The sequence below is a fragment of the Pimephales promelas genome, chromosome 1 (genome assembly GCF_988280905.1).
Source record: "Pimephales promelas chromosome 1, fPimPro1.hap1.1, whole genome shotgun sequence".
NCBI classification, from domain to species: domain Eukaryota; kingdom Metazoa; phylum Chordata; class Actinopteri; order Cypriniformes; family Leuciscidae; genus Pimephales; species Pimephales promelas.
In genome coordinates, this window is record NC_142769.1 from 8617619 (window position 1) to 8641834 (window position 24216).

At 36.9% G+C, this 24216-nt stretch overlaps 1 protein-coding gene across 1 annotated transcript; it reads left to right on the forward strand.

The window, feature by feature from the left end:
- The first annotated feature begins 395 nt into the window (after positions 1 to 395).
- On the forward strand, positions 396 to 23997 carry emilin2b (elastin microfibril interfacer 2b). The gene is made up of 9 exons (XM_039668961.2): positions 396 to 827; positions 3519 to 3644; positions 5557 to 5747; positions 7594 to 9069; positions 17892 to 18068; positions 18184 to 18231; positions 21292 to 21327; positions 21410 to 21541; positions 23555 to 23997. Exons 1-9 carry the CDS (start codon positions 676 to 678, stop codon positions 23869 to 23871), a joined length of 2655 nt encoding a protein of 884 aa, XP_039524895.2. The 5' UTR covers positions 396 to 675; the 3' UTR covers positions 23872 to 23997.
- The last annotated feature ends 219 nt before the right edge of the window (positions 23998 to 24216 follow it).

Sequence of the window (24216 nt, forward strand, 5' to 3'; positions counted from 1 at the left end):
TAGATTGTACGACATGGTTTCAACCAACATGCTATTTTTTTTTTACGTTTGACAACTGCATTTAAAAAAAAAAAAAAATCACCTGAAGAGCATGTAAGTATATACTACACAGAGTGTTAGTGATTACACAGAGAAACCACCTCCCTCAGGTGCTCTTCGTTTCGGAGTCACACTTGTTATCTTCCTGGTCAAAAGTGACCGGACACCTAAAAATTCAATTTACTCCATCCCAGTAAAACCGATGCAATTTAGTTTTGTTCTATAATATTTATTATTTGTAATTTAGTATTTTGAGACGATTTGATTGATTGATTAATATTTATGCAATATTTATGGTCTATTTTTGCCATGGAAAATATATTTTTCTATACAGTATATATTACTTTTTTCAAAAAAATATTAATGCAGTATTTAAGTTTAATATAGAGTCTAGGCCTTCAGAAAAAAAATAATATATATATTTATTGGGCGAACGGTAATGAAGTTGGGAACCTGATACCGCGCTTGCAGCATCCAGTAGAAAGCTGCGCGCGCTCTGCGGGGCGGGAGCTCGAGCGAACTCAACACTGTCACATTTCACTGCCATCCTGTCAAGAAACTTTAAAAACATTTTTGGTTGAGCTTATTTTAAATACTCGAATAAGGTGGATGCTGGCTCTGGTTGAGTGATTTGAAATGAAGTGCGTCCTTGGTTGTTACGTGGACTTCTGTGCAGGGGTTATTATTATTATTAGTCTAATCTTTCCTTTGGCTCACGGGACTCCGTCGAGGTATAGTCTGTTCCAGGGCAGTGCTTATTCCAGCTCTGTTTCAAGACAACGAAACAAGTAAGTAAATGGCAGCATATTTGTGCAAACATGTCATTAATTTAAAAATGCAGGAACAAATGTGTACAGTAGGCTACCATTAACTAAGATTAACGAACTAGAAATAGCATCCCTTTGGAGAACTAGTTATAAACTTGATACAGTTTCGTAATTAATGTGAAACTAATGCAGGACAAATGACTAGCGCTAACATTAACATTTTAACCTGTTAACGAATAACTTATTCAAGATTGTTTGGTAACGCTTCCTTTCACAGTCCAGTTACAATACTATGTACTTATTTTAGTAACTACTACAATTACTGGGTAATAACTAGTACTAACTCTGAACCTACCCCTGTTCTATGTACTTACCTTATATTAGCCAGTACTTTCTAGGTAAGTACACTATAAGTACGATTGTTTTTATGTCAACAGGTAATAGCAGGTATTTGATGTGGGTAAACTGGTAATAATTCGTTTATTTTCTCCTATAGAACTAGCTCTGGATAATTTCAAAATGAGTTGGGTTTCTCCCTTCTAAATTCATCCTTATTTGTTGGCCTATCAATTTCCCCCTCACACTATTATTATTATGCTATACAGGCCCCACTTAAAAGAAGACAGCTCCTTTTCTCACTGAATCCCTAGTCATATACTCCACTGTAACATTTCAAGTCACATAACCTTAAATGACAAAAAATGGTAACCTATGCAGTGATATAGGCTATTGATTTAAGCCCAGAACTGGTATAGTTGTAACATACATAGGGAGAGTTTTAACACCACCAAATCAGGATTACTCACTTCCTTACAGATCCCAAATGCCTATGCTATAAATTGGCACATTTGACCATTTTTTGACCAACACTATATTTTGTTGTTTACTTAAACCTTTGCAGATAAAATCGTTTATATTAGATTAAATTGTAGTTCATCAGGGCAAAATATGATGAATTTTAACTGCCAATTTCCACGCATCATGACAAGCTAAACACTGGCTGACAGAGGTGAGGTGTTACACATCTTTTAAAACAGTGTTTCAACAATCCCCTTATATATGTCTACGAACAGTTTATTTTATAAATAATTTTACAGAATGCCAAGACAGTGGAAAAGAAAGATAGATCGAGGTGTGCCTGCCAGTGTCATTTAAAAAAAAACAAAAAACTCATGAGGTTTCAAAGAAGTGCTGGTCAGTCAGATCAGTTGCAAAGACAAAGTTGAAAGCCAGTGGTGAGGATTCTGCCAAGGTGAGACCTTGGACCAGTAGGCAACTCAAAGCCAAAGGAAGTGTTAAACGTCTCCACCAAGCCTACACTCAAGGGTTAACAACATTCATTTTTCACCACTGATTGAGAATATTCACACAAACTCACACACATATTGACAGTTTTTTTAGTCAGCCGAGTGTTCATTAAGCATAAAGTAAATACTGTACTTTACTCTAAGTTTGTTCTACACTGTAAAAAATATTGTTGGTTTAACTTGGTTGCCTTAAAACTTTAAGTTCATTGAAATTGAAAAATTGAGTTAATACAATGAAGGAGATTGATTTAATAATAAGAAACTCAAAATATTATGTTATCTGATCCTGAACCACATAAATTATCTAAGTTGATTTGACAGAAGAAAAAAGTTCTAACAAATCATGATTTTTTTTTTACAGTACACTGCTTTATCTAATCAAAAAAATTGTGGCAACAGATTACAAGCAATATTAATAATTAAATTTACAGTAATACAAATTGAGTTCTCATTAATCATTGAGTTATCAAAATAAAGAGTTCTTAATTAATCTTTGACGTCTATTTGTTAGTGAGATATTTTGTTAACTTTTTTTGGTGTAAACTTTACTCATTTTAAATGGTTAACTTTTAAGGAATAATTTAATTAATTATTACTCAATTCTTTTTTTGTTAAATTTAACTAATAATATTGCTTGTAATCTGTTGCCACAATTCTATTGATTAGATAAAGCATATTCATTTTTACAGTGTAGTAGACTACATGTCTACTGTTTTTACAAACTACAAACCTGTTTTGAAGGGTTTTGTATGGTGTGGCCACTGCTTTTTCTTAATTTTTACTACTTACCCCGATCGTGGGGTAGATTGTAACAAAGTCGCACCATAAATGTGATATTCTTGCAGAGGTTTAAATTGGGGATTTGTGGGTATTTTGTATAAAAGTTTGAGTTGCAGATCCTGAAGCAAAAAGTGTTACAACATACCCACTTTCCTCTATTCCTCACAGACATATGGTTTCTCCTGTCTTGCTTCAATTATGCTTTTTTTTTACTTTACTTATGTTCCAAATAATTAGTAATTTCTTCTAGAGGATTTGGTAATGGGTGCTACCCAGCTAATAAAATATGGTCTAAGAACATTCTGTTAACATTCCCATTAAGCTATGAAGTTTTTTTCTGAATGCTATCTGAATGTGCAAAACGTCCAGTTTTTAAAAGGTTATAAAAGCTTTTTTTCTTGGTTCTACAAACATTAAATGAGCAACATCTGTGCGAACATTATGGGTATGTTACTTTTGAATGTTCTCTGAATGTTCTGCAGCATTTTTAAAAAGTTAGACGAATATCCAACTATAAAGAAAAAAGTGGAACAATTTGCCAGAAGTGTCTGAGAATGTTCCCGCTTAGCTGGGTATTTTCTTGGGTGTACAGTGTTTGTTTTGATTGTTCTTTACTCTTTTGCAGAAACTGGTGTGCATTTGTAGTGCATAAAAACGTGACATGCACTGTGCTGGCGGCGAACGAAAACCTCATGGAGCCGCAGCTCCTGCCCTGTCCGCCGCATCATCCTGACTGCACGCAAGGGCTGATGTAAGTGTCTCTGGAGAGCGTGCAGTAGGCCGGGGGGGTTGCATAGACACTTTTATTGCTGGAAGTGACCAGAGATCAGATTAGATGAGATCAGAATAGATTGAAGTGGAATTACTCCTAGAACAAGCAATGCAGTTAAGTTAGACCCATCGACTGGCAGGTCATTACTGTTTTATCAGTATCCGAATTATTTATGACCGCTGAAGTGCTGGGGGCCGCACTAAACGGTTTTAGCTTGTGTACATTTTCCAGAGAAGCTTTAAGAAATGTTGCAATTAGAATGTCCCGCATGTCCATGCACATCTTGCCTTTAAAGCTGCACTCCAGATGTGTGTCACTGTTTGAGTAAATCATAATAAATGATGTACGTAATTCTGCACTTTGTTTATGTTTGCATGGCTCATGAAAAAAAGGAATGCCTCCATTTGCGGACAGAGTGGTTAGACGACGAATTATACGATTTTTTTCAAATCTCACCGGACTAATATTGTCACTTTGCTCTCTCTGAAACATGCTGCACACATTCAGGACGTGTTGCTTAGCAGTCATGCGTAGTATATTAGTATAACTTGTGGTAGACTAATGTCAAGTGTGAATCTTTTGTTTTTGTTTGTTTAAATACTTTCTCCATCCCCAGTTTAATAAGCCGGGACAACGAGTAAAGACATTTGGTTCTGCTGATAATTATACATTTTTATAAACGAAGTTAGTTCAGGTTAAATGTAATTTTTAGAGCCCGACCGATAAAGGATTTTGAAGACCGATACCGATACAAATATTTTTGGGTTTTAAAATCCGATATTCCGATATATCGGCCGATATTTTTTATTATATTTTGTGGTTTGTTTTGTAATTTTATTATAAATATTGTTGGATTTCACACACGTGTAAAAGAAAAGCTAACTTTTCTGCACAAGATACAATTGATACTTTTTCTCTCTGTCTAAATGTTCACTCCTCGCAAGTATAACTTACATTTTACAATGCAGGGATTGTAACTAGAGATATTCTAGCTATAAATACAGTAATCATTACTTTATTTAGGCATAAAAAGTTCACTCTGGTTTCCAAGCTCATTAATGTTAACGTTAGCGGTCTTCCACTGATGATAGTGGCATTAGGTAGCTTTGTGGTTAGCTAGTCTATGATGAGCCATAATTTAGCAATAGATAACGTCATACTGCAAATTGTAAAACATACATTTTCAATATAACAGGCCAAGGAGAGATGATTAAAGTGTGTTTCGTCCATTTTTATTTTATTTTTTAAATATTCATTTATCGGCCATTATAACTGCCGATACCGATATTTTGGAAAATGCCTAATATCGGCCGATATATCGGTCTGGCTCTAGTCATTTTGTGGAAAAATCTATATAAAAACGCTGGTAACACTTTACAATAAGGTTACTTTGTTAACTACATTAGTTAACATGAACTAATAATGAACTGCACTTCTACAGCATTAGTTAATCTTTGTTAATGTTAATTTCAGCATTTACTGATACATGAACAAACAATGAACAGCTGTATTTGTATTAACTAACGTTAACAAAGATGAACAAATACATTAAAAAATGTGTTTCTCATTGTTAGGTTATGTTAGTTAATACATTAATGTTAACGAATGAAACTTTATTGTAAAGTCTTACCAAAACATTTCATTGTAGCTGAATAACACAATGCTGGCTAAACAACAATTCTTTTCTCAACCTGGACACTTATATGTCAACCCTTTTGCAGTGGGAGACATTTTTTTGATGTTAATGTAGTTACAGATAAGTGTCTAGGAATCTGAGGCCAAAACATTGTATTGTATTACAGACACCTGTGAAGTGCATACTTTTAGTTTCTTAGTTTAAATTGAATCGTATATTTGCTTTTACCATCACAATTTATAACTGTCTTTCTAGGTATCATACTCCCCTGAGACCCATGTACAAAATAGGCTACAAACAAGTGACTGAACTGGAATGGAGGTGTTGCCCAGCATATCAAGGTCATGACTGTACAGAGCTGAAAGTTACCCCAGAAAAAAACAAAGTTGTTGAGGAACCAAGTCCAGATGCCCCTTCTGCCAACAGTCAACAACAAAGTATACTGGGTGCGTATTTTTAATTACTTTGGATTTGGAAAAAATTAAATGAGCAGTATCTAAAGCTGCAGTCCATTACTTTTGGTGCTGTTGCGGTTAATAAACAGAACTGCATGTGTCTCGCGGACGAACATTGTAGCCCAAGTAACTTCTCTCTGTTTATGTCTTTAATGAGTCACGCAGGTACTGGGCTATTCCACAGTGGGACGACCCATCCCAGTCTAAAATAGTCCCAATATTTATATTATGTTCTGTTTATTAACCGCATAAGACACGTAGATTAAAGCTCCCATCAGTTTATAAACACTTTTTATAGGTGTACCATTGTGATTGAGCATAAGACAAAAATGTTTGGAATATGGATTCATAATGTACACGCTTATATAAATGTACTAAATTTTGAATTCAAAAAAGTTATGGACTGCAGTTTTAATCTATATTAGTACACTCATAAAAAGTAATTCAGGTGAACAATTACCACAATTTCAATTAATCCATGGTTGCAAACAATTAAATTAGGCCTCTTTAGTTTTTTGAAACTATGTTGACATAATAATGTTAATATATTACGTAGGGTTGAGTATCATTTGAATAATAATGATTTCGATTCTGCTTATCGATTCCTATTCTTATTGATTCATAATTTCAATTCCATTAAGGTAAAAAATAACTTGGATATCATTCACATTTATTCTAAGTATTACTGAAAAACATTTCATTGTAGCTGAAGACCATGAATAAAAATCAACAGGCTAAACAACACTTACATAAGGAACTTTTGCCTGATTTAAAAATACAATAGTAAAAACAACTAGCCTAACTTATATGATTTTTTAAGCATTAATAAAGACAAGTAAACACTCAGTTATTAAAAAAAATAAACATCATCAAGTGTTATAAAAATTGTAATAAAAATAAAAAATAAATAAGCAATTGCACAAATAAATACAACTAAACAAAGATATGATTGAAATAAACAGTGTTTTTAAGATTTTCAGGTATTCAGATATATAAAATGTAAAATTACACTGCACTTCGTAAATAAAATATACATTACAAGTATAGTTACAAAAGTTTTTTAGTAAAGAACAGCGAATTAATATTATCTGTCTTTTGTTGTTTGTTTAACGTTATTAAAGAGACGGCATGAGGAATATTAGGCTACTGTCACTTTAAGAGCTGCACTGATCCAATATACTATTATGCGTTTTCTTTGTCAACTGTTTAGGTACATTTAAGACATAATGACTGTGTTTGCGAGAATATTTGACATACTTTTGTATGTATTTGTCTGTTTGAGTGCAAAAAGACAAGTGTAAAAAAGAACTCAGTTCCTTATTGCGCACTATTCATTGTGAGAGGCGGACTTCCGTGCAGCAAAGAAAACAACGCACAAGTCTTCTTGTGCTAGAATGGTTTAAAATCATTGGTTTAAAATGTCCATGCTTGGATGCAACTAAACTTGAATGCAACTAAACTTTTGCTTGTGATTAGAAAAAAAAAAATTGTCTATAAAATGCCATAATGCAACTGCCAGCGTACTTGTTCATAATACAACATGACTGATTAAAAAAGACAGCGAGATATATATAACTGCAGAACCACAGAACAATACGTCACAGGAGTCTGAGGACAGTAGTGCCAGGGCAGCAGCATTAGACCCGAAGTAAGGGTAGCGCGGATGATCGCTTATACCGCCCCAACCACTAACCCTACCCTTCACTATAACAATAAGCTCTACCTTAACGAATGCCCAAATCTCGTGGCTTTGCTCAAGTATCGTGATAATATTGTATCATGGGTCCGCGGGTAATTTCCACCCCTAATAAGTGTATGTAATTTTGGTTTGTTCTAGGACCAGAAGTGTTCTCTGAGACACATCCATGGTCTCAACCTGCTCAGAAAGAGCATCACAACGCTCAACTGGGAGGTTATGGAGATCGCCAACACGAGAGTCGCAGAGTTCAGGTATTAGAAGAAGAGGTGGAGCGTCTTTCTCAGACAGTACTAGAGCTACAAGCTATGACGTCAGCCAATGCAAACTTACGGTTAGATTTACAGGAAGATGTTACCAAATTCATTCTGAACACGTTGGGGAATTTGCAACAGCCACAGGATGTCAAGGCGGGTGAAATTGAGACCATTGTGTTGCCATCAGACCTCCGTTTATCATCAGATACTGATGAACTGCAAAACCACATTACCCAGCTCTCCAACTCAATCAGTTCCAATACTGATAGTATCCAAGATCTGCAGATTAGGATCCAGAACATTGATGGACAGATGCACAGACTAACAGAATCAGCCAGTACTGGACCACTTCAACCCTCCTCAACTGCTGCAACCAATGAGTGTCCATGTCAGGCATACATCAATGAGAAGCTTTCTGCCCTTCGTGAGGAGCTTCTTCAAGGAATGGACATCAAAATAGCAGACATGAAGAATGCATGTGACTACAAAGTGCGGTCTGTTCAGGAGCAGTGTGAGGAACAAGAAACCTCTTACTTAAGCTTGGCCGAGCTCCTTGATTCTAAAGAGACTGAACTCCGCAAAGAGATCCAAGACTTGCGTCTCCAACTTCCCATTGGAAAAGACCCAGGCATGGACAGTCGTGAGGTCCAGAATCTCAAGGACACCCAGCAGATATTGAAAGATGCCATTAGGCAGCAGAATGCCACCCTTGCACAGATTGATGCAAAAGGGCATATTCTGGAGGCAAGGGTTAGTCTTGCGGAAAAGAGTACAGAGGTACATTGCCTCTATCTTGAGGAGAAACTAAGAAGGGAAAGACTTAAGGAAATGGAAGATCAAAGCATAGCCTTGGAAGAGAAAATAAATGCTGTTCAACATGAAAACAGCACTTCACAGCTACTAAGCACAGTTTTAGGTCATGACCAACGCCTAGATGTCTTAGAAAAGCACACACAGCAACTGCAGGACAAGGTTAGCTCTCTTGCACAGCAGATTAAGAGCGAGATCTCTGTACCAGACCTCAATCAATCCAGAACTTTTGAAATTCTACTGCAACGGGTGGAAAATCTAGACGTGGATTTTGGGAAAAGCCAAGCACAAGTGAGGACAATGAATGGCTTGCTTAATGGTCTTGATGGACGGGTGGCTGGCATTGAAGGCATTTGCGAACGGTTTGAGCCAATATCTGATAGTCTCAAACGAATTAAAGATGGACTGAATAAACACGTTACCGGCTTGTGGACTTGCGTCCGTCAACTGAACAATACAGTTCTAACACATACAAGAGACATCAACGTGTTTAAAGCAAATTCACACCTTTTAAAAGACGGACAGGATGGGATCCCTAATGCACCTACAGGTAAGCAATGCTCCTCTGGGGACAACATTTATATTTCAAAGCAGCTCTATGCAGTTTTTTTTTTTTTACCTTAACTGAATAGCTTCAGAGTTATTGAAATGGTTATATGTCTATTTTCGGGTTGAATGTTGTCAACTTTGGGTCAACTTTGTAATTGTAATTTTTCCAGACTAGTTTTTCCAAAGAAGCAGTGCAGTATTTGCATGGGCAATCGTACTTGAAGGACTTGGAGTTTCAGGAGCCTATTTCTATTGGAAAATTGATGGAGGGTGTTTATTTAAAATGAGACAAAGACATCAGTTTGGACTTGAGATTTTCTCCACCATAATATGCAAGAACGAAGGGCTGAACAACTAGTTTACATGATCAATTTAGATGCAGCAGTACACAAGACAAGTTATGTAGATGTTAATGTTAATGTAGAAAATTATTGAAAAAGTTTGCAGGTGAAAAAAAAAGTTCTTAATGAAATGGACAGTAAAAAAACACACACAAAGCACATTTTTGGAACCACAACTAACAAAAGATGGAAATCCTAAAACTGCAAGACAGTAATGAGTTAAGTCGGAAGTCGTGCTTCTACGTGTGATCAAGTCAAAGGTTAAGGAAGTATTAGAAAATGATTTGAATTTTTGTAACCATTAAAAATTGAACCAACTTTTTTTTTAAATGAAGATAGGACTGTTTTTGCTTTTATGTACCATTTTCCATAATCTATTCTACACCATATTCCCATTTCTTAATGTTAGTACTCACTTTTTCAGGTAAATATTTCTGACATTTTTCAAGAAAATCTGTGATCTGATTTTCTTGCATTAGACTAGCTTGTTGATGCATTGGCAATGGTTAGCAACAAATGATAACTTTTTCAAAAAGCATTTTTTATAGCGTTTTAACGGTCCCTTGATTATAAATATTCATTTGGTCTTTCAGATCTGTGGTGCAGTGCAATGTATATTTGCTATTGATATGCCAACAACCCAATTTGACTCAATAAATCGTAGTAAATTAGAGTACAATTTCCAGATTGACTTTTTCAGTAACTACACCACATCTATTGTTCATGCAAGGAACAGCATTCAATCTTTTTGCTGTTAAAGCCAGCATGAAATCAAATTTGACAAATCTTCTTTTTATACGTGATATTGATATTGTAGTGTTTATTTTAAATGATTTATCTGTGCACTTCATTATTTTTTTTAAATTCATGTAACCTTATATAATCTTTAATCAAATATACATTACCCTTTCCTCCCCCCTCAAAACGACCTCTCTTCTCTTTTGGTCACGTGCCATGGCGAAAGGGTGTGGCCAGATCCGATGAGTGTGCAGCTATCAGTGCACTGCCTCTCAGACTGCCCAACACCCAACCTCCAACGATCCAATCAATTCCCGAAGGACGAAATCAAGCCCCGCCCAACATTTTTTTTTTCTAATTTCAGAAGCCGTTTCACATCTCAACTTCCGTTTCATGCTGACTTTAAGAACTCATTCACACATAATCAGCACCGAAATATCAGTAAACTGTTGTCAATCATGAAAACGACCTTTAAACACATTGTGCCCTTTTCTTACTCTGCACAAATGAGAAGCACTTTTGTTTCACTATTTGCCCAATTTAACAACTTTTGTTGACTTTCGAGTGACAGATGTTACTGTAAACAGTATGCAGTCATCACATCATCTCCATCAGATCATTATGATTTCTTATACACCAACCCATCCTGACCTCGTACATGCTCATACTGGTAATCTTGTGTTTTGTTCACACATAGCATTGAAACAGTAACTTACTAGTAATGTTAAAACTTCTCGTCCCTGAAAATTGGCCCCATTATCTAATAAAGCGGCCAAAAATCTATGATGTCATAACACTATAATATATAGCAGACTATAACACAATATGAAACTATGGCCAGTTGCATAAACTGCTTAGACTATAGTCTTACCAGTTAGTCATGTAGTTGAACTCATGTAGTTGAGTCATGTAAACTGATCAATTACATAAAAAATAGATAAATAGATTTATCCTTTTTGAACTCTCCTTGGATAACAGCTAGTTGTTCAGACTAGTTCTTAAGACACAAAAAAGTAGCTATGTTTATCCAACTGGCCCCTGGTCTGTTTTTATCAGTAATACTAGTCAAAATCCGCAGGTCTCCTTTTGGTCTGGAAGCTTCTGTTGTTTGAACTCCACACTACAAATGTAGGCTAAAGTGTACATAAGGTAGTGTTTTAGAGGGATTTCCTTTAAATGCAGAAGAATGTTTATGTATTGTGAGCAGGTAACTCCCAGGGGAAGTAGCAGCATTTCCCCTTTACGTTTTAATTGTACACACATGTTTCAACTGGACAGGCTTCAGAGCAATGTCTGGACTTTTATGAGATTATATTGTGTGTCTGTGCTTGTGTGAGCATGAATGTGGGCATCTGCTTCTCATTTGGGGGTTTTGTGTTCGTAATTTACAAGATGTTCTGGACATATTAGTTATCTTGCAGTTTTACCTTGAAGCGTTCAGAATAATGTATAAAAATCCAATGGCATAAGATATAGCCACTAAGTGATTTAAACTTAGCTTTGTTTGAAGTAAACCCAAAGGACAAACCTAAGAGCTCTATAAAGAAATCCAATGCATCACGAACCTGAATATAAGGACGTTTGTAGTAGATACACTGTTACTGAACAAAAATAAATAAATAAAAAAGCACTAAAAAAAGCAAAATTATTTTTTTTAAGTGGATCAAATTGATTCAGTCTCTGTTGTTGAGTGAATAATATTGTCAGCTGCCTACATACAACTAAAATATTTCTTATTATCTTATGTTTACTTATGGAACAGACCCTGCATTTTATCCTGTTTGAGCAGCTGTGCTAGTTATATGCGCTTTTCCTTTTCAGTCACTTATTCTTCTTGACCTGTGACATTTGACCTGTGGGATGGTAGTTTCCTTTCAACATCTCTCAAAGCTCACACTTGTATTTATATAGATCTTATCTGGAGGTCTATTTTGTGAAACTCCATTCTGGGAAAGTGGATATTGAAATAACCACTGCATCATTTGGTGTCCCATAATGTTTTACATTCTCTCCCTGTATTTTTCCTTTTTGTTAAGATGATTTCTATTATATTCTAATATCAAAGGGTGTTGTTTGACAGTTAAAAAAAACTCTCTCTCTTAAATGTTACATTTTTATTCAAATGTTGCTTTATTGGCAGATTATTAGTGGTAGTTTATGATAAACATTTTGTAAGTTTTATATATTCTAATCCCTGCACACATTCAGACAAACGTTTGGCAGACATTATTGCGTTATTCTGTCTGAGGGTTGCTTTTAATGTTCACCCGCATAGAATGCTATCTTAAAATTGCCTTTGTGTATTTATTGCCTCCGAATGTTGTTTTAGAACATTACAAGTTGCTGAGAAATTCCTCTGAGGAAGAGAGATAAAAAGGCTATAAACATGAGCATGTTTCAATTAAATGATTTATACTTTCATTCATTTGATTCTTTACTCCACATAGGAACAATAGACATGCCAGCTAGTTAATGACCTGATGCAGAGCAGACACAGCTGAAGCAGATTGATATTGTTATTAGGTTTACATAAGGTACCTTGAAAATAAGTGGGTAGTCTAAAAACCCTATGGCTCTCAATTAGAGCTCGCTGCAGTTCCATTTTTCACCACAGATTTACATTGGAAAATAGGGGGTGCTGTAGAGCTGGGGAGTGCTCAGACACCGTCTGTCTCACTAATGGCGCTTTTCCACTGCATAGTGCGGTACGGTTCGGCTCATTACGGTTCGACTTGGTGCGGGACAGTTCGGCTCGCTTCGCGTTTCCACTGCATGGTACGACTCAACTCGGTACTGATCGGTTCGGTTCGCTTAGCTCGGTTGCTTTTCCACTGCAGTAGTACCCCTTCAAAGTGTGTGGGACTGATCGTTATTTGCATGCTCCTCTACTGCCATGACATCATCTTAAAAGCGCCACATTTTCAAACCCACAACACAGGAACAATTGAGGCTATCGAGGGGATGGTGTTCCTGATTCTCGGTACGTGGTTGTTTTTAACTGCTACACGGAAAAATGTGTTTAAAATGAGGCTGATGTCAGCAAAACAAAATACTGCTAAAAAAGTGTCTCGTGTCTCGTGTCGCAAATCCAATGACGCTAGTAGTGACGCTGGTAGTGACGATTCTGTCTGACCAATCAGTGATCTGCAGTGTTTCACGTCACATTTTAGTACCGGTACGGTACGCTTGGAACCTCAACAGACCAGGTACCATTTAAAGCGACCTGAAGCGAACCGTACTGTACTGTACCATGCAGTAGAAAAGCACCACAAGTGAGCCGTACCGAACCGAACCGTACTGTACCATGCAGTGAAAAAGCGCCAAAGTGAGCCGTACCCGAACCGAACCGTACCGTACTATGCAGTGGAAAAGCGCCTTAAGGTCCCGTTCACACTGCAGACAAAAGTGGCCCAAATCCGACCCAAATTTTTTGGGGGTCAAGTGACCAGTTCAGACTTCTTCAGAGATAGTTAGTATCATAATACAGTCATGCAGAAGTCATGCGTTATATTTTAAAATATCCTGCTCACTTAACGACTTAAAATAGTCAAGGAAATCAGAAAAAATATTTGTATTAGAATGCTGAACACATTTATAATGTATTGATTGATATATTGCCCTTACATATGGTACATTTACATTTAATCATTTAGCAGACACTTTTATCCAAAGTGACTTATAAATGAGGAGAACGATAGAACAACAATGCAACAATATGGAAGTGCTGTGTGACTAGATCCAGTTAGTTTTTTTATAGATATAAAGAACAGCAATTGTTCGTATTAATGAGTCAAGTGTTGATGAAAAAGTGTTTTTTGGAAATGGCTAAAGAAAACTCAGCAGCTCGGAGTTTAGTTTGGCAGGTCATTCCACCTGCATGGAATAGTTAATCTAAAGGGATTTTGTGCCTTTTTGGGTTGGCACCACAAGTCGACCTTCATGGAGGGCACATAGGTCTGAAGTATTGAGTTTAGGTATAGGGGTGCAGAGCCAGTGGTTGTTCTGTAGCTTAACACCAGTGCCTTGAATTTGAAGCAGCCGGCAATTGGCAACCAGTGCAATTTTATGAGGAGAGGTGTGTCGTGCACTTACATTTTCTTTGAGGGTTATGTTTAGGGGTGTTGTTAGGGAACAGAAAATATGACTAGCTCAGTATAAAAACCATTACGCATTATGGAAAGTCCTTGAAATAAAAGGAGTACCAACTTGTGTGTGTGTGTGTGTGTGTGTGAGTGTGAGTGTGTTTCAGCACAGGGTTTTTTTGTGTATAAGTCACTGCTATGAAGTTGATGTGTCAGAGATCTGTCATTGGATGAGGTCATGTGAACAAGTGGGTGTGACATGTAAAGCTGCTCCCTCTATTTCTCTCATTGTTAGGGAGCAACTAACTGGAAGTAGTGTTGGAAACGTTTACAGTGACCTACTGTGCGCTTATGGTGCACTTGCGTCATTCTGAAAAGTTGAGATGTTTTTATCTCGATGCGGGGCGGACGCACTTGGAAAAACCAAGCCTGTCGCACCGAGAATGCGTCGCTTCCATTATGAGCGGGCATACCACGTGCCTAGATTTGAAATAACGAACTTGAGCGTGTAAAAGACGCGATATGTGAACAGGCCCTAAAGTAGCTTTTCACATGAGCTGTAAAATGACCAAAAATGACAGCAGGAATAATATTTGCAGGAATAACAGTTGCAGCATTCACACCAATTTAATTCATAGTAATTCCAACCCGATCTCACGACCAAATCGTACGAATTCGACGCATGATTAAAAGGTGTCTAATTCATACGACCTCACTCGTACGAATTAGTACGATTTAGCTAAATCGTACATATTTTACGAATTGGCCAATTCGTATGAATTCGTACGAATGACCTACCCCTTACCCCGCCCCTAAACCTAACCATCACGTGGGTTTAGACAAATCGTACAAATTCGTGAGGTCGTACGAATTAGACACTTTTTAATCATGCGTCGAATTCGTACGAATTGGTCGTGAGATAGCGTAGGTAATTCACATTATCAGTGCAGCAACTCCAAAAATGTCTTGTGCATCATAATATGCATTTTTGTTCACTGTTAACCATTTAGCTCTCAGCTGAATTTATTTCAGGACTTCTAACAATGCGGTCTAGTGGTCTATTAGTACTATTAGTTCATTGGCACTATTAGTTCATTCTTTGTTGATTGTTGCCCCAGCTAAAAAGACCTTAACTAGACACACTGAGCACAATGTTGGACTAATTGTGGTTCTTTGAACATAAAGTATTTGGTGAGAAATACACAAAAAACACCTGGACTCTGAGGCAGATACACCAGTACCTTTAAAATAAATCAGTTTACTTGACAGCTATCTTGGTAACACCTCCATACAGCTGTTTTAAAGTGGGCTAAATACAAGGCATACCTATCCTCTCCTATCTTCTTAAAAGACATAAATCTCCAAAACGATTTGTCAGAAATTCAGTAGGGCCTTTCAAAACAGGGGTGTCAAAAGATTTTGTTTCTTTCACTTAAATCAAATATTAATAATAACGAGCAGTCCTCACCACCATACAAACCATCATTTACATTATTATTTTTTATTATTAAGATTACACAGAACTTTTAAGTCAATGAAGATGTAAAACTTTTTAGGTGATATACTATTAAAGTGTGAGATTTTAACCTGATCTGACCATCCTTTCGCATGAATGGAGGAGCACGCTTCTGTGATTTATTAAATTTAAGACTTATCTGAAGCAGAATTTCATTTGCACATTTGCGCGAATATCTGATATTAGATTATTATAGCTGCTTTTTCTGTTTCTATTGGCTTATGCAAATCTTAGCACATCATTTAACATCAAGTCACTTTTGCTTTCCTAGTTAATTTGTGTCTTATCAATCAAGAATCATTTCGGAGTCAGACTGTTTCACTTAATTAAAAATAATTCTGAAGAGAACCAGATGTTGATTTCACTGGTCTACAGCCAAAAAGCTTCTGAAATAAATGTAGTCGAACTGTACTAATTCTGGGTCGCTGAGAATGAAAATGATGCTTAAAATTGTTTGTTGGTTTTCGAGCTATGCAATTGGTTCAGTATACATTGTATTCATGGCCCTTGGCTTAGCTCCTCTTGGGTGGAGGATAAGTGAGTAATACTGGCAAGGGATCTTAATTTAAACCAGACATGACTAAAATACATCTTTGACTTGGTGAATAAATCAATGAATGAATTTGGAAGGATGCAATCTAAATCTTATTGCATCATACATGAAATGAATTGCATCATGTTATTCCTTAAAGGAGCATTTCACCCATTTCAACATTAATCTTTATTAAAAGTGAATCATATATGTTGTCGAAATGTAAAATAATTTTTGAATTTGTTGCCCTCTTGACTGAGAAAAGACAGAAAATAATTGAAAAATATAATTGCAGACTGAGTGAGAAATAGCCTTGATTTTTTTGTTGTGTTTTGTTTCTGTTGTGTGTAGATATCAGTCGTCAATGAGGGGCTGCTGGCTTATACTTTTGTTTTGTATTTATTCATTTTACTATTAAATTGTTTAAACGTTCGCCGGTTTCCGACTCCTTCTTCCCACAACAATGAACCCCGTTAACGTTAACTTACATTGGCAAACTCATTAGTGAATTACTCTTCGTTTGTATTTTTTTCTATATGATGACTTATTGCATGATACCGGCATGTTCAGTCAGGGCGAAACTAGGATGGTTCACATCACAACACAAACGTCCGTGTGCTCGTCTGATTCAGAGATTTCGTCCAGGAGAAATTGCCGTCGTTGAAATTCTCTGCAGCAGACGGACTCTATCTGTGTCCGTAGCGCCCAGTGAGAGCACATGCACCAGCAGTCCGCCTCAGCTCGAGACAGTCCAGGCTCCTCGACCGCGACAGGCAGCCGCCTCCTGTTCCTCCATCAGCCTCAGCTGCTCTTCACTATACTGCGGCTCGTAAAGATAGCCACAAAAATCGGATTCGAGCAGCAGAATTTCAAAATCCTCTTCTTTCATATCATGTTTTGTTTCTTCTTTCATTGTTATTACTTCCCATCTCCATAGCGCTTGTTAGCTTAGCTTCCAAACACGATGGCGGATACTGATTTCAGTATCTCCAAGTCCCACCCACTGATCTGTAATAGGCCTGTAGGGTGAGTGGGTCCCACACCCTTGAATAATGAGGAGCTAAAGTTTGTAGTCTCTACACTTTTCAATGAAATGTGACTTCCTGCTTATTATGACGCAAAATGACGATTTTTAGGTCATAATAAGCAGGAAGTAAAACACTTAAATCCTTATTTCTCTCATCTCAGAGGAAAATAAGGGAATAAACCATGACCATTCAAAAATATGACTGGGTGTCTAAAGATACAAAGCTTATTGCAAATGGGCGAAGTGTCCGTTTAAAAAACTGTTTTATTCTTTTTTCTTTTCTTTTTGCCTCCAAATGGCTTTGCTGTGGCCCTTCAGGAACTGAGTTTTACACTTCCGTCATACAGTGTTGTGCCCTCTCATTTTTCAGTCTTTGATTTCGCAAAGGAACACATTTCTGTTTAGCCAAACTGAGCAGAGATGTATTTTACATGTGTGAAGAGTGCAGATAACTTCAAATGGAGCCCATCTATGCTTGCAGACTATTGCTGTTGCAGACGACTTAAAAAATTGTTGTATAGTCACACCTGTTAGCTGTCAGGCATTCTTTATTTCTTCTCAGCCATCACTCTTCTACCTCTCTCCAGGTGTTCCTGAAGGTACAGCAGCAGTAAAAGTTTCCATAGTGGGATCTCAACCACTCCCATCACTGTCTGCCATGGCGTCTGCGGAAGAAGGGCCTCGAGTGACCAAAATCTTATCTCGCACCCCTCAGGGGATCAATGGGAGCGGGACATCCATTACTGGCTATGCAGGAGCACCAGGTAATTGTGTTCACATGTGTATGTGTGTTTATGTATTGCAAATGTTTAAGTTCTATTACAAAGCTGTTTACAGAAAAATGCTGTCTCACAGTATTTGTTGTATTGTTCTTGACAGGTTATCCTCCGATTCCTGCTGCTGCCCTCAGTCCTGATTCGATTTCTGGTATTCAACACTCTATTGTAGCTGAACACAGTGTTGGGGAATTACTAAATAAACTAAATTAAATTGGCTGCAATTGCCAATTATCAGAGTTTGAGCTTTTTGATAGATGGCGGGACCACTTTACATCAAGGTTTCATTTGTTATCATTTGTTTACTATGTTAGTAAACTAACAAGGAACAATATTTCTGCAGCATCTATTAACCTTAGTTAATGTTAATTTCTATATTTACTCATCTGTTAACATTAGTTAATTGCACTCTGAAATAACATGACGAAACAATGGACAATGGGCTTTATGCCCAGCTGCACTACTTCTGAATTTCAGCCAGGTCCTTGTTTCCTGTCTGCCATTATTGGCCAAATTGATTAATTCAGGTGTGCTTGACCTCAGTAGTCATGGCAACAATAATCAGACACACCTGAATTAATCAATTTGGCCAATAATGGCAGACAGGAAACAAGGAGCTGGCTGAAGTTTAGGAAGTAGTGCAGCTGGGCATAAAGCCAATTGTATTTTTACTACCTAATATTAACATATTAACATAATTATAATGATGTCCCATAAATGATGTAAAAAATATTAACTAATGGTAACAAACAAGACCTTGTTGTGAAGATTAATATATATATATATATATATATATATATATATATATATATATATATATATATATATATATATATTGTATTTTTTTTTTTTAACCTTTTCCTCACAGAAAGGGATACATTTGAATATGGAGAAATAGTATGAATCAATGAGTGATAAAAAAAATAGTGGAAACGACTTGTTCTGCCAATTTAATTATATTTAAGGCAGCAACTCAACTTAAAGGGGTCATGAACTGGCTTTTTAAATTTTATTATATTGTTGTCTGAGGTTTTTACATTCAATAACATCAAAATGATCAAGTAATAGGCTATTTTCTACCCTAGTTTTGAGCCTAGCTCAAAAACACACTGTTTTTATGGGTGTTTCTCATTGAAGACTTGGAAGTAAACGGCCACTGCTGTGAGTGGAGAACAGTTTTGCATATTATGTTTTACCCTCATCAGCTGGAATGTCATTAAAAATAAAGTTTAACCATGCATTTCTATTGGAATCCAGCAAAAGATTATGCAGCGACTGTCTTCTTCCACAACCAGGCACTACACAATATTTTGTATTGCTCGGTAGCTCGATCTGGTTTGTCATCACGAGGTAGGCCTATGTTATATAGCTGTGGGTGTAATGCATGAATCGGTGGGCGGGGCTAAACCGGCCGTGTTGAAGTAGGCATTGCCGGGGTGGTGTTTTATCCTCTTTGACGTCATAGTTCCCCACTTTGAAAAACGATTAGTTTGCTGAGGCTGGTGTCAATAAAATGTCTTATTGGACTAATAAGGACGTTTTCAGTTCTGAAACTTACAGGATATTCTTATAATATGATGACCTCTTGGATGTCAAAAGCGCAAGGAAAATTTTATTTCTCAGTTCATCACCCCTTTAAGTTTTTCAGTTGAAGTAGGTGAACTTGTGTGATCCACTATTCCTTAAGCTCATGAAATCACCAGATCCAGGGGTGGTCAGTTTTTGGGGTGTATATTTATTGGTTAATCAATGCTATCATCCTTAATGATATTATTCTCACATAGTCATTAGTCATTCTCACTCTATATAGTCATTGATTTTGGGACAAATAGCTCTGATATTCTTAATTTTATTTTGAAAAATATGTTGATTTTGCTATATTTGGCACCTTGCTGTGTAGCACTATACTAGTAGTGAAGCTAACTGGTAGTTACTTTTTCAATTCAGTAGCTGGGCTGTAGTTCTATAACACTAGCTTGCCATAATAGAGGGAATGCGCGTGACGTCACCGTCGGCCGGAGTGCCTGCAGTTACTTAGAGTGAGTGGCAAAAAGACTGAGCGGCTGTATTTGTTCTCAGCGTGAATGCCATGAAAAAACAAACCTAACACATATAAAGTGGGAAAGAGTTTTGCGATTGACTGTACAACTAGATTTAACAAACAATCTGAGGTATATTTTTACAGACTGCTATTGAGGAGGAGTCACGTGCCTATTTGGGCGGGGTCTGAGCCATTCGGCCATGATGGTAGGTGACGCTATCGGTTACCAGGGTTTTTATCGGTTTTTAACGCAGCAGTTACTTCCAGGCATGGTAAAACAGTGCGGTATTGCGAGAAACTCCTCTACTACCGAGCTAAAAACACACGTAATCAATACTGTTTTGTCGTGGGAATCCTACCAACATGGCGGAAAGGGGAGGGGCAATGACATCAACTCCTCATTCTCAATAGAAAGACGAGCAATTCACAGAAACAACTGGATTCCAGTCAGAGAAAAGTGGATTTGCAGTTATCATTTTGTGTCAATATGCTGAATTTAGGTATAAAATACCTTATATTTTGGTATTTAAAATACCCCATACCCATATATTTTGTATTGTTATATATATTAACAACTCATCAATTAAATATTTATCATTGCATATTCTACATTATTGGATGTGTTTTAATAAAAAAAAAAAAAAAAAAACTATGAAGTTTTAGATCTGGACAATATATAGGATATATAACACTGCTATAAGTGATCACCCGGATTTAGACCTACCTATATTGTATTTATATAAAGCGTTCACAGGCAAATTTGCTTTATGTTTAGGTCTATATTGCTTTTATTTCCCCAGTGTCGAAATCAGGCAAACATAAATGTCAGGAAACACGATTCCTGGCTGCATGTCAATATCCATGGATCACTGGATCTTTAGTAAGTTGTAAGGAACACTATATTGAGTCCAACATTTAGTTTAAATTGTTAAAATTGTTCGTTCTAGTCACATTTTTGCATTTTCTCCTATTAAATCCAGTTACACAGATCTGACTTTTGCCACTCAGTCAGGCTGAGCGGGGTTGTTCTGGCGGGAAAGTGACGTCAATGCATTCCCTCTATTTAAAGCAGCGTCCCCAACACTATGAACATTCAAAATATGTGGTTATAAAATTGAACAGGATATTTACAGGATATTTACAATATGCCGTATTTCCATCTATCTACAGCACAGATTCCACTGAAGACCATTCAAATGGCTGCAGGTAACTAAACCTCACATGTATTTTACAGCGCTGTATTGTCCGTGAATGAGGGGAAAGTGATTATGTGTGTGTGTTTATGCAGGAGAAGGGCGAGTAATGACCTATGTGTCGTTTTCGGCTGGTCTGACACTTGTGCCATTTCCTGGAGAAATCGGAATCATCCGATTCAACAATGTTCTGTTAAATGATGGAAGACACTACGATCCACAAACAGGTACACAGTTTTAAAATCATGTTTTTTGACATTCATTTATGGTGTTTGCTAAAGTCGCTCTTGTGAATAAAAGTACAGTACTTGATTCTATTGAATATGCACTTGTGATAAAGTAAATATAAAAGTAAATAAGTTTACTTTCATGACTGTCTTTCTTAACTCACTTAAGTACACTCTTAAAGGTGCTAAATGTAACTTTTTTCTAAAATGAATAACAAAAAGAGGTGCTTTAGGATGTAACTTGTATTTTATGTTCTAGATCTCGTCTAACGTCACTCATTCCACTACTACTGTATCATATTGTTTATAATACACTTTTACACTGAAATGAGCATGGAGCATTAGTTCAGTCAAGCTGATAACATTGATATTATTGTAACGTTGCAGTGGGAGTTTACATGAGTTTCCAGCATGTTGTGTGATGCTTTCTCCAGTGTGTTGAAAGTGTGGCCGTGTACCATGAGTGCTCGCTCTTCTGTTCGAGCACGTGCAAGAGCACGAGTGCTCTTGTAAAAATTGGTTGCAATCTGAAACATTACAGATAGAGGCCGCTAAAAAATACATAGAGCACCTTTAAGAGTGTAATTTGCAATAATACCAAATGAAAAGTTTTATTTTAAAATACATTTTAAATAACTCTTTTGTAGAGTTTGATTTGATGGCTAACATACTAAAGCACAAGTACTGTTTTATAATTTTAACTGTACATCTAAAGTTAATATATTTTAAATGTACTAAATTGACACCAATGTGGTAGCTTATCACAAATGCTTGTCAGTATATTCGGCAGTTTATAAACCATATTCAAAGGCAATAGATTTAAAAATGAAATGACATAAAGATGTTAAAAAGCACTCTAAGGTTCAGCTAGCTGCATGTAATATAAATCTTCGGAATATACTTGTCTATGTTTCTAGCATTTTAGTGTGTGTCATGTATGTGTGAATTTCATTTTTCCCCTTTTTTCCCCTTTTTTATAAAATAACACTTTTTTTTGGGAGGGGGGGGGGGTGAGAGCAATGGGGTGTGTTTGTGGTTGTGAGTGTGTTGTATGTTTATTATTAGTATGCTGATGTTTCATCTCATGGGGTTGATCCTAATAAATGTTCATAAATAAATAAATGTTAACTAACATGCAATTAAGTGAATGATATCTACATTCAATTTACACTGAAATAGATTATTTTAGAGCATATTATTTCTCTAGTACGCTTTAAAAGTGTGCAATACTTGTCTTTAGAAAATGTACAAACATAGATTGACTTCACACACTAGCCTGGATGCCAGCCCGAACTCCGCCCACAACATTTTTTGGTCGGGAAGTTCGGTCTGGACTCGATCCATTGAGGAGTAATTATGAACAGTCAAAAAATGTTCGGGCCAATCAAATTGCCAGGGCGGGCTTTATACGATGATGGGCCGATGATCTGCAGGGACGTAATCATCACGTTATCAAAGAGCGCTTAACTGGTTTCCCTCAAAGATGACTGCAGCTGGAGAATTGAGATGTATAGATTCCGCTGTCGCGTCTGTTGTAAAATAAATCGACAGCGCATTAATTTTAATAGACGAGAAGAAAACTGCATTCAAGACATTTGTCGATGTCATGAATCCTTCCTACAGGATTCGGCAAAAGTGTAACTTTTCAGCTGGCTCTGATGGTCGTTGTGGTTACTCCTTTGGTCGCACTCATGGAGGACCAAGTAAAAGAAGCAACACTCGTTATTTTACTTCTAAAATAAGTAAGTTCTATGCTATGCAAAGTAGTTGACTTACTGCGTTCCTCTGATTAGTTGTAGGTCTACCAACTATCCAATTGAGTGCAGAGTTTTTTTTTTTCCTAGTTCGGTTAAGACACGCCTCATAATCAAAGCCTTATGGAGCAGTATCAGACTCACATTCTGACTAGAATATGAGTATGACAAAGTCAGGCTATTCAAACACAACAACCACTGTAGCAATCTACATACATCCAGTATGCCTTTGCTGTAATCTGAATCTTTATTTTCCCAGGTGTGTTCACTGCGCCCATGGACGGACGGTATCTTCTCAGCGCTGTCTTAACTGCTCCAGCAGGAGAAAGAGTCGAGGCCTTTCTCTCAGTAGCCAATCGCAACATCCAGAAGCTTTACACCGCTGGGACGGGGAGCAGAGGCTCTGAGGACTGTGTCTGTGGTGGGTCGGTCACTGCAAGTCTTGCTCTTCATTTGAAGCGGGGCCAGAGGACGGGACTTGTGCTCACATCTGGAAGGCTGGCGATTTCAACCTCCAGTGAAATTCTGTCTTCGTTCAGCGGAGTTCTGCTTTACCCAACGGTAGCCAAGCGATAGTCGATAGCAGAAAGCAGACATTAAAGGGGTCATGAACTGCATTGTTTTATAATTTGGTGCATTTATAATGTTAGTATTATTTTTACATCAAAAATGTCATAATTTAGAAATAAAAGGCATTTAACTACCCTGATTTCAGCCTCTGGTTTGAACGCTCTGTTTGAAGGGGTGTGTCTGTGTTAGATTTCAGTGTAAACACCCACTGCTGTGATTGGCTAACAGCTTTGTATATGAAATAAGTATTGTGGAACTCTATCGAAAAAATTTTGTGCGCTTTTACTATTAAAGCTCTCAAGGTTAACTAATCGTTCACTTTTTTATATATAGTATTATATTTAGATCTAT

Excerpts from the sequence above, each read along its gene's own strand:
- emilin2b (XM_039668961.2), top strand. The coding sequence starts at position 676 with ATGAAGTGCGTCCTTGGTTGTTACGTGGACTTCTGTGCAGGGGTTATT. Across the intron at positions 3,645-5,556 it reads GACTGCACGCAAGGGCTGAT|GTATCATACTCCCCTGAGAC; the intron begins GTAAGTGTCTCT and ends CTGTCTTTCTAG. Across the intron at positions 21,542-23,554 it reads ACACTACGATCCACAAACAG|GTGTGTTCACTGCGCCCATG; the intron begins GTACACAGTTTT and ends TTATTTTCCCAG.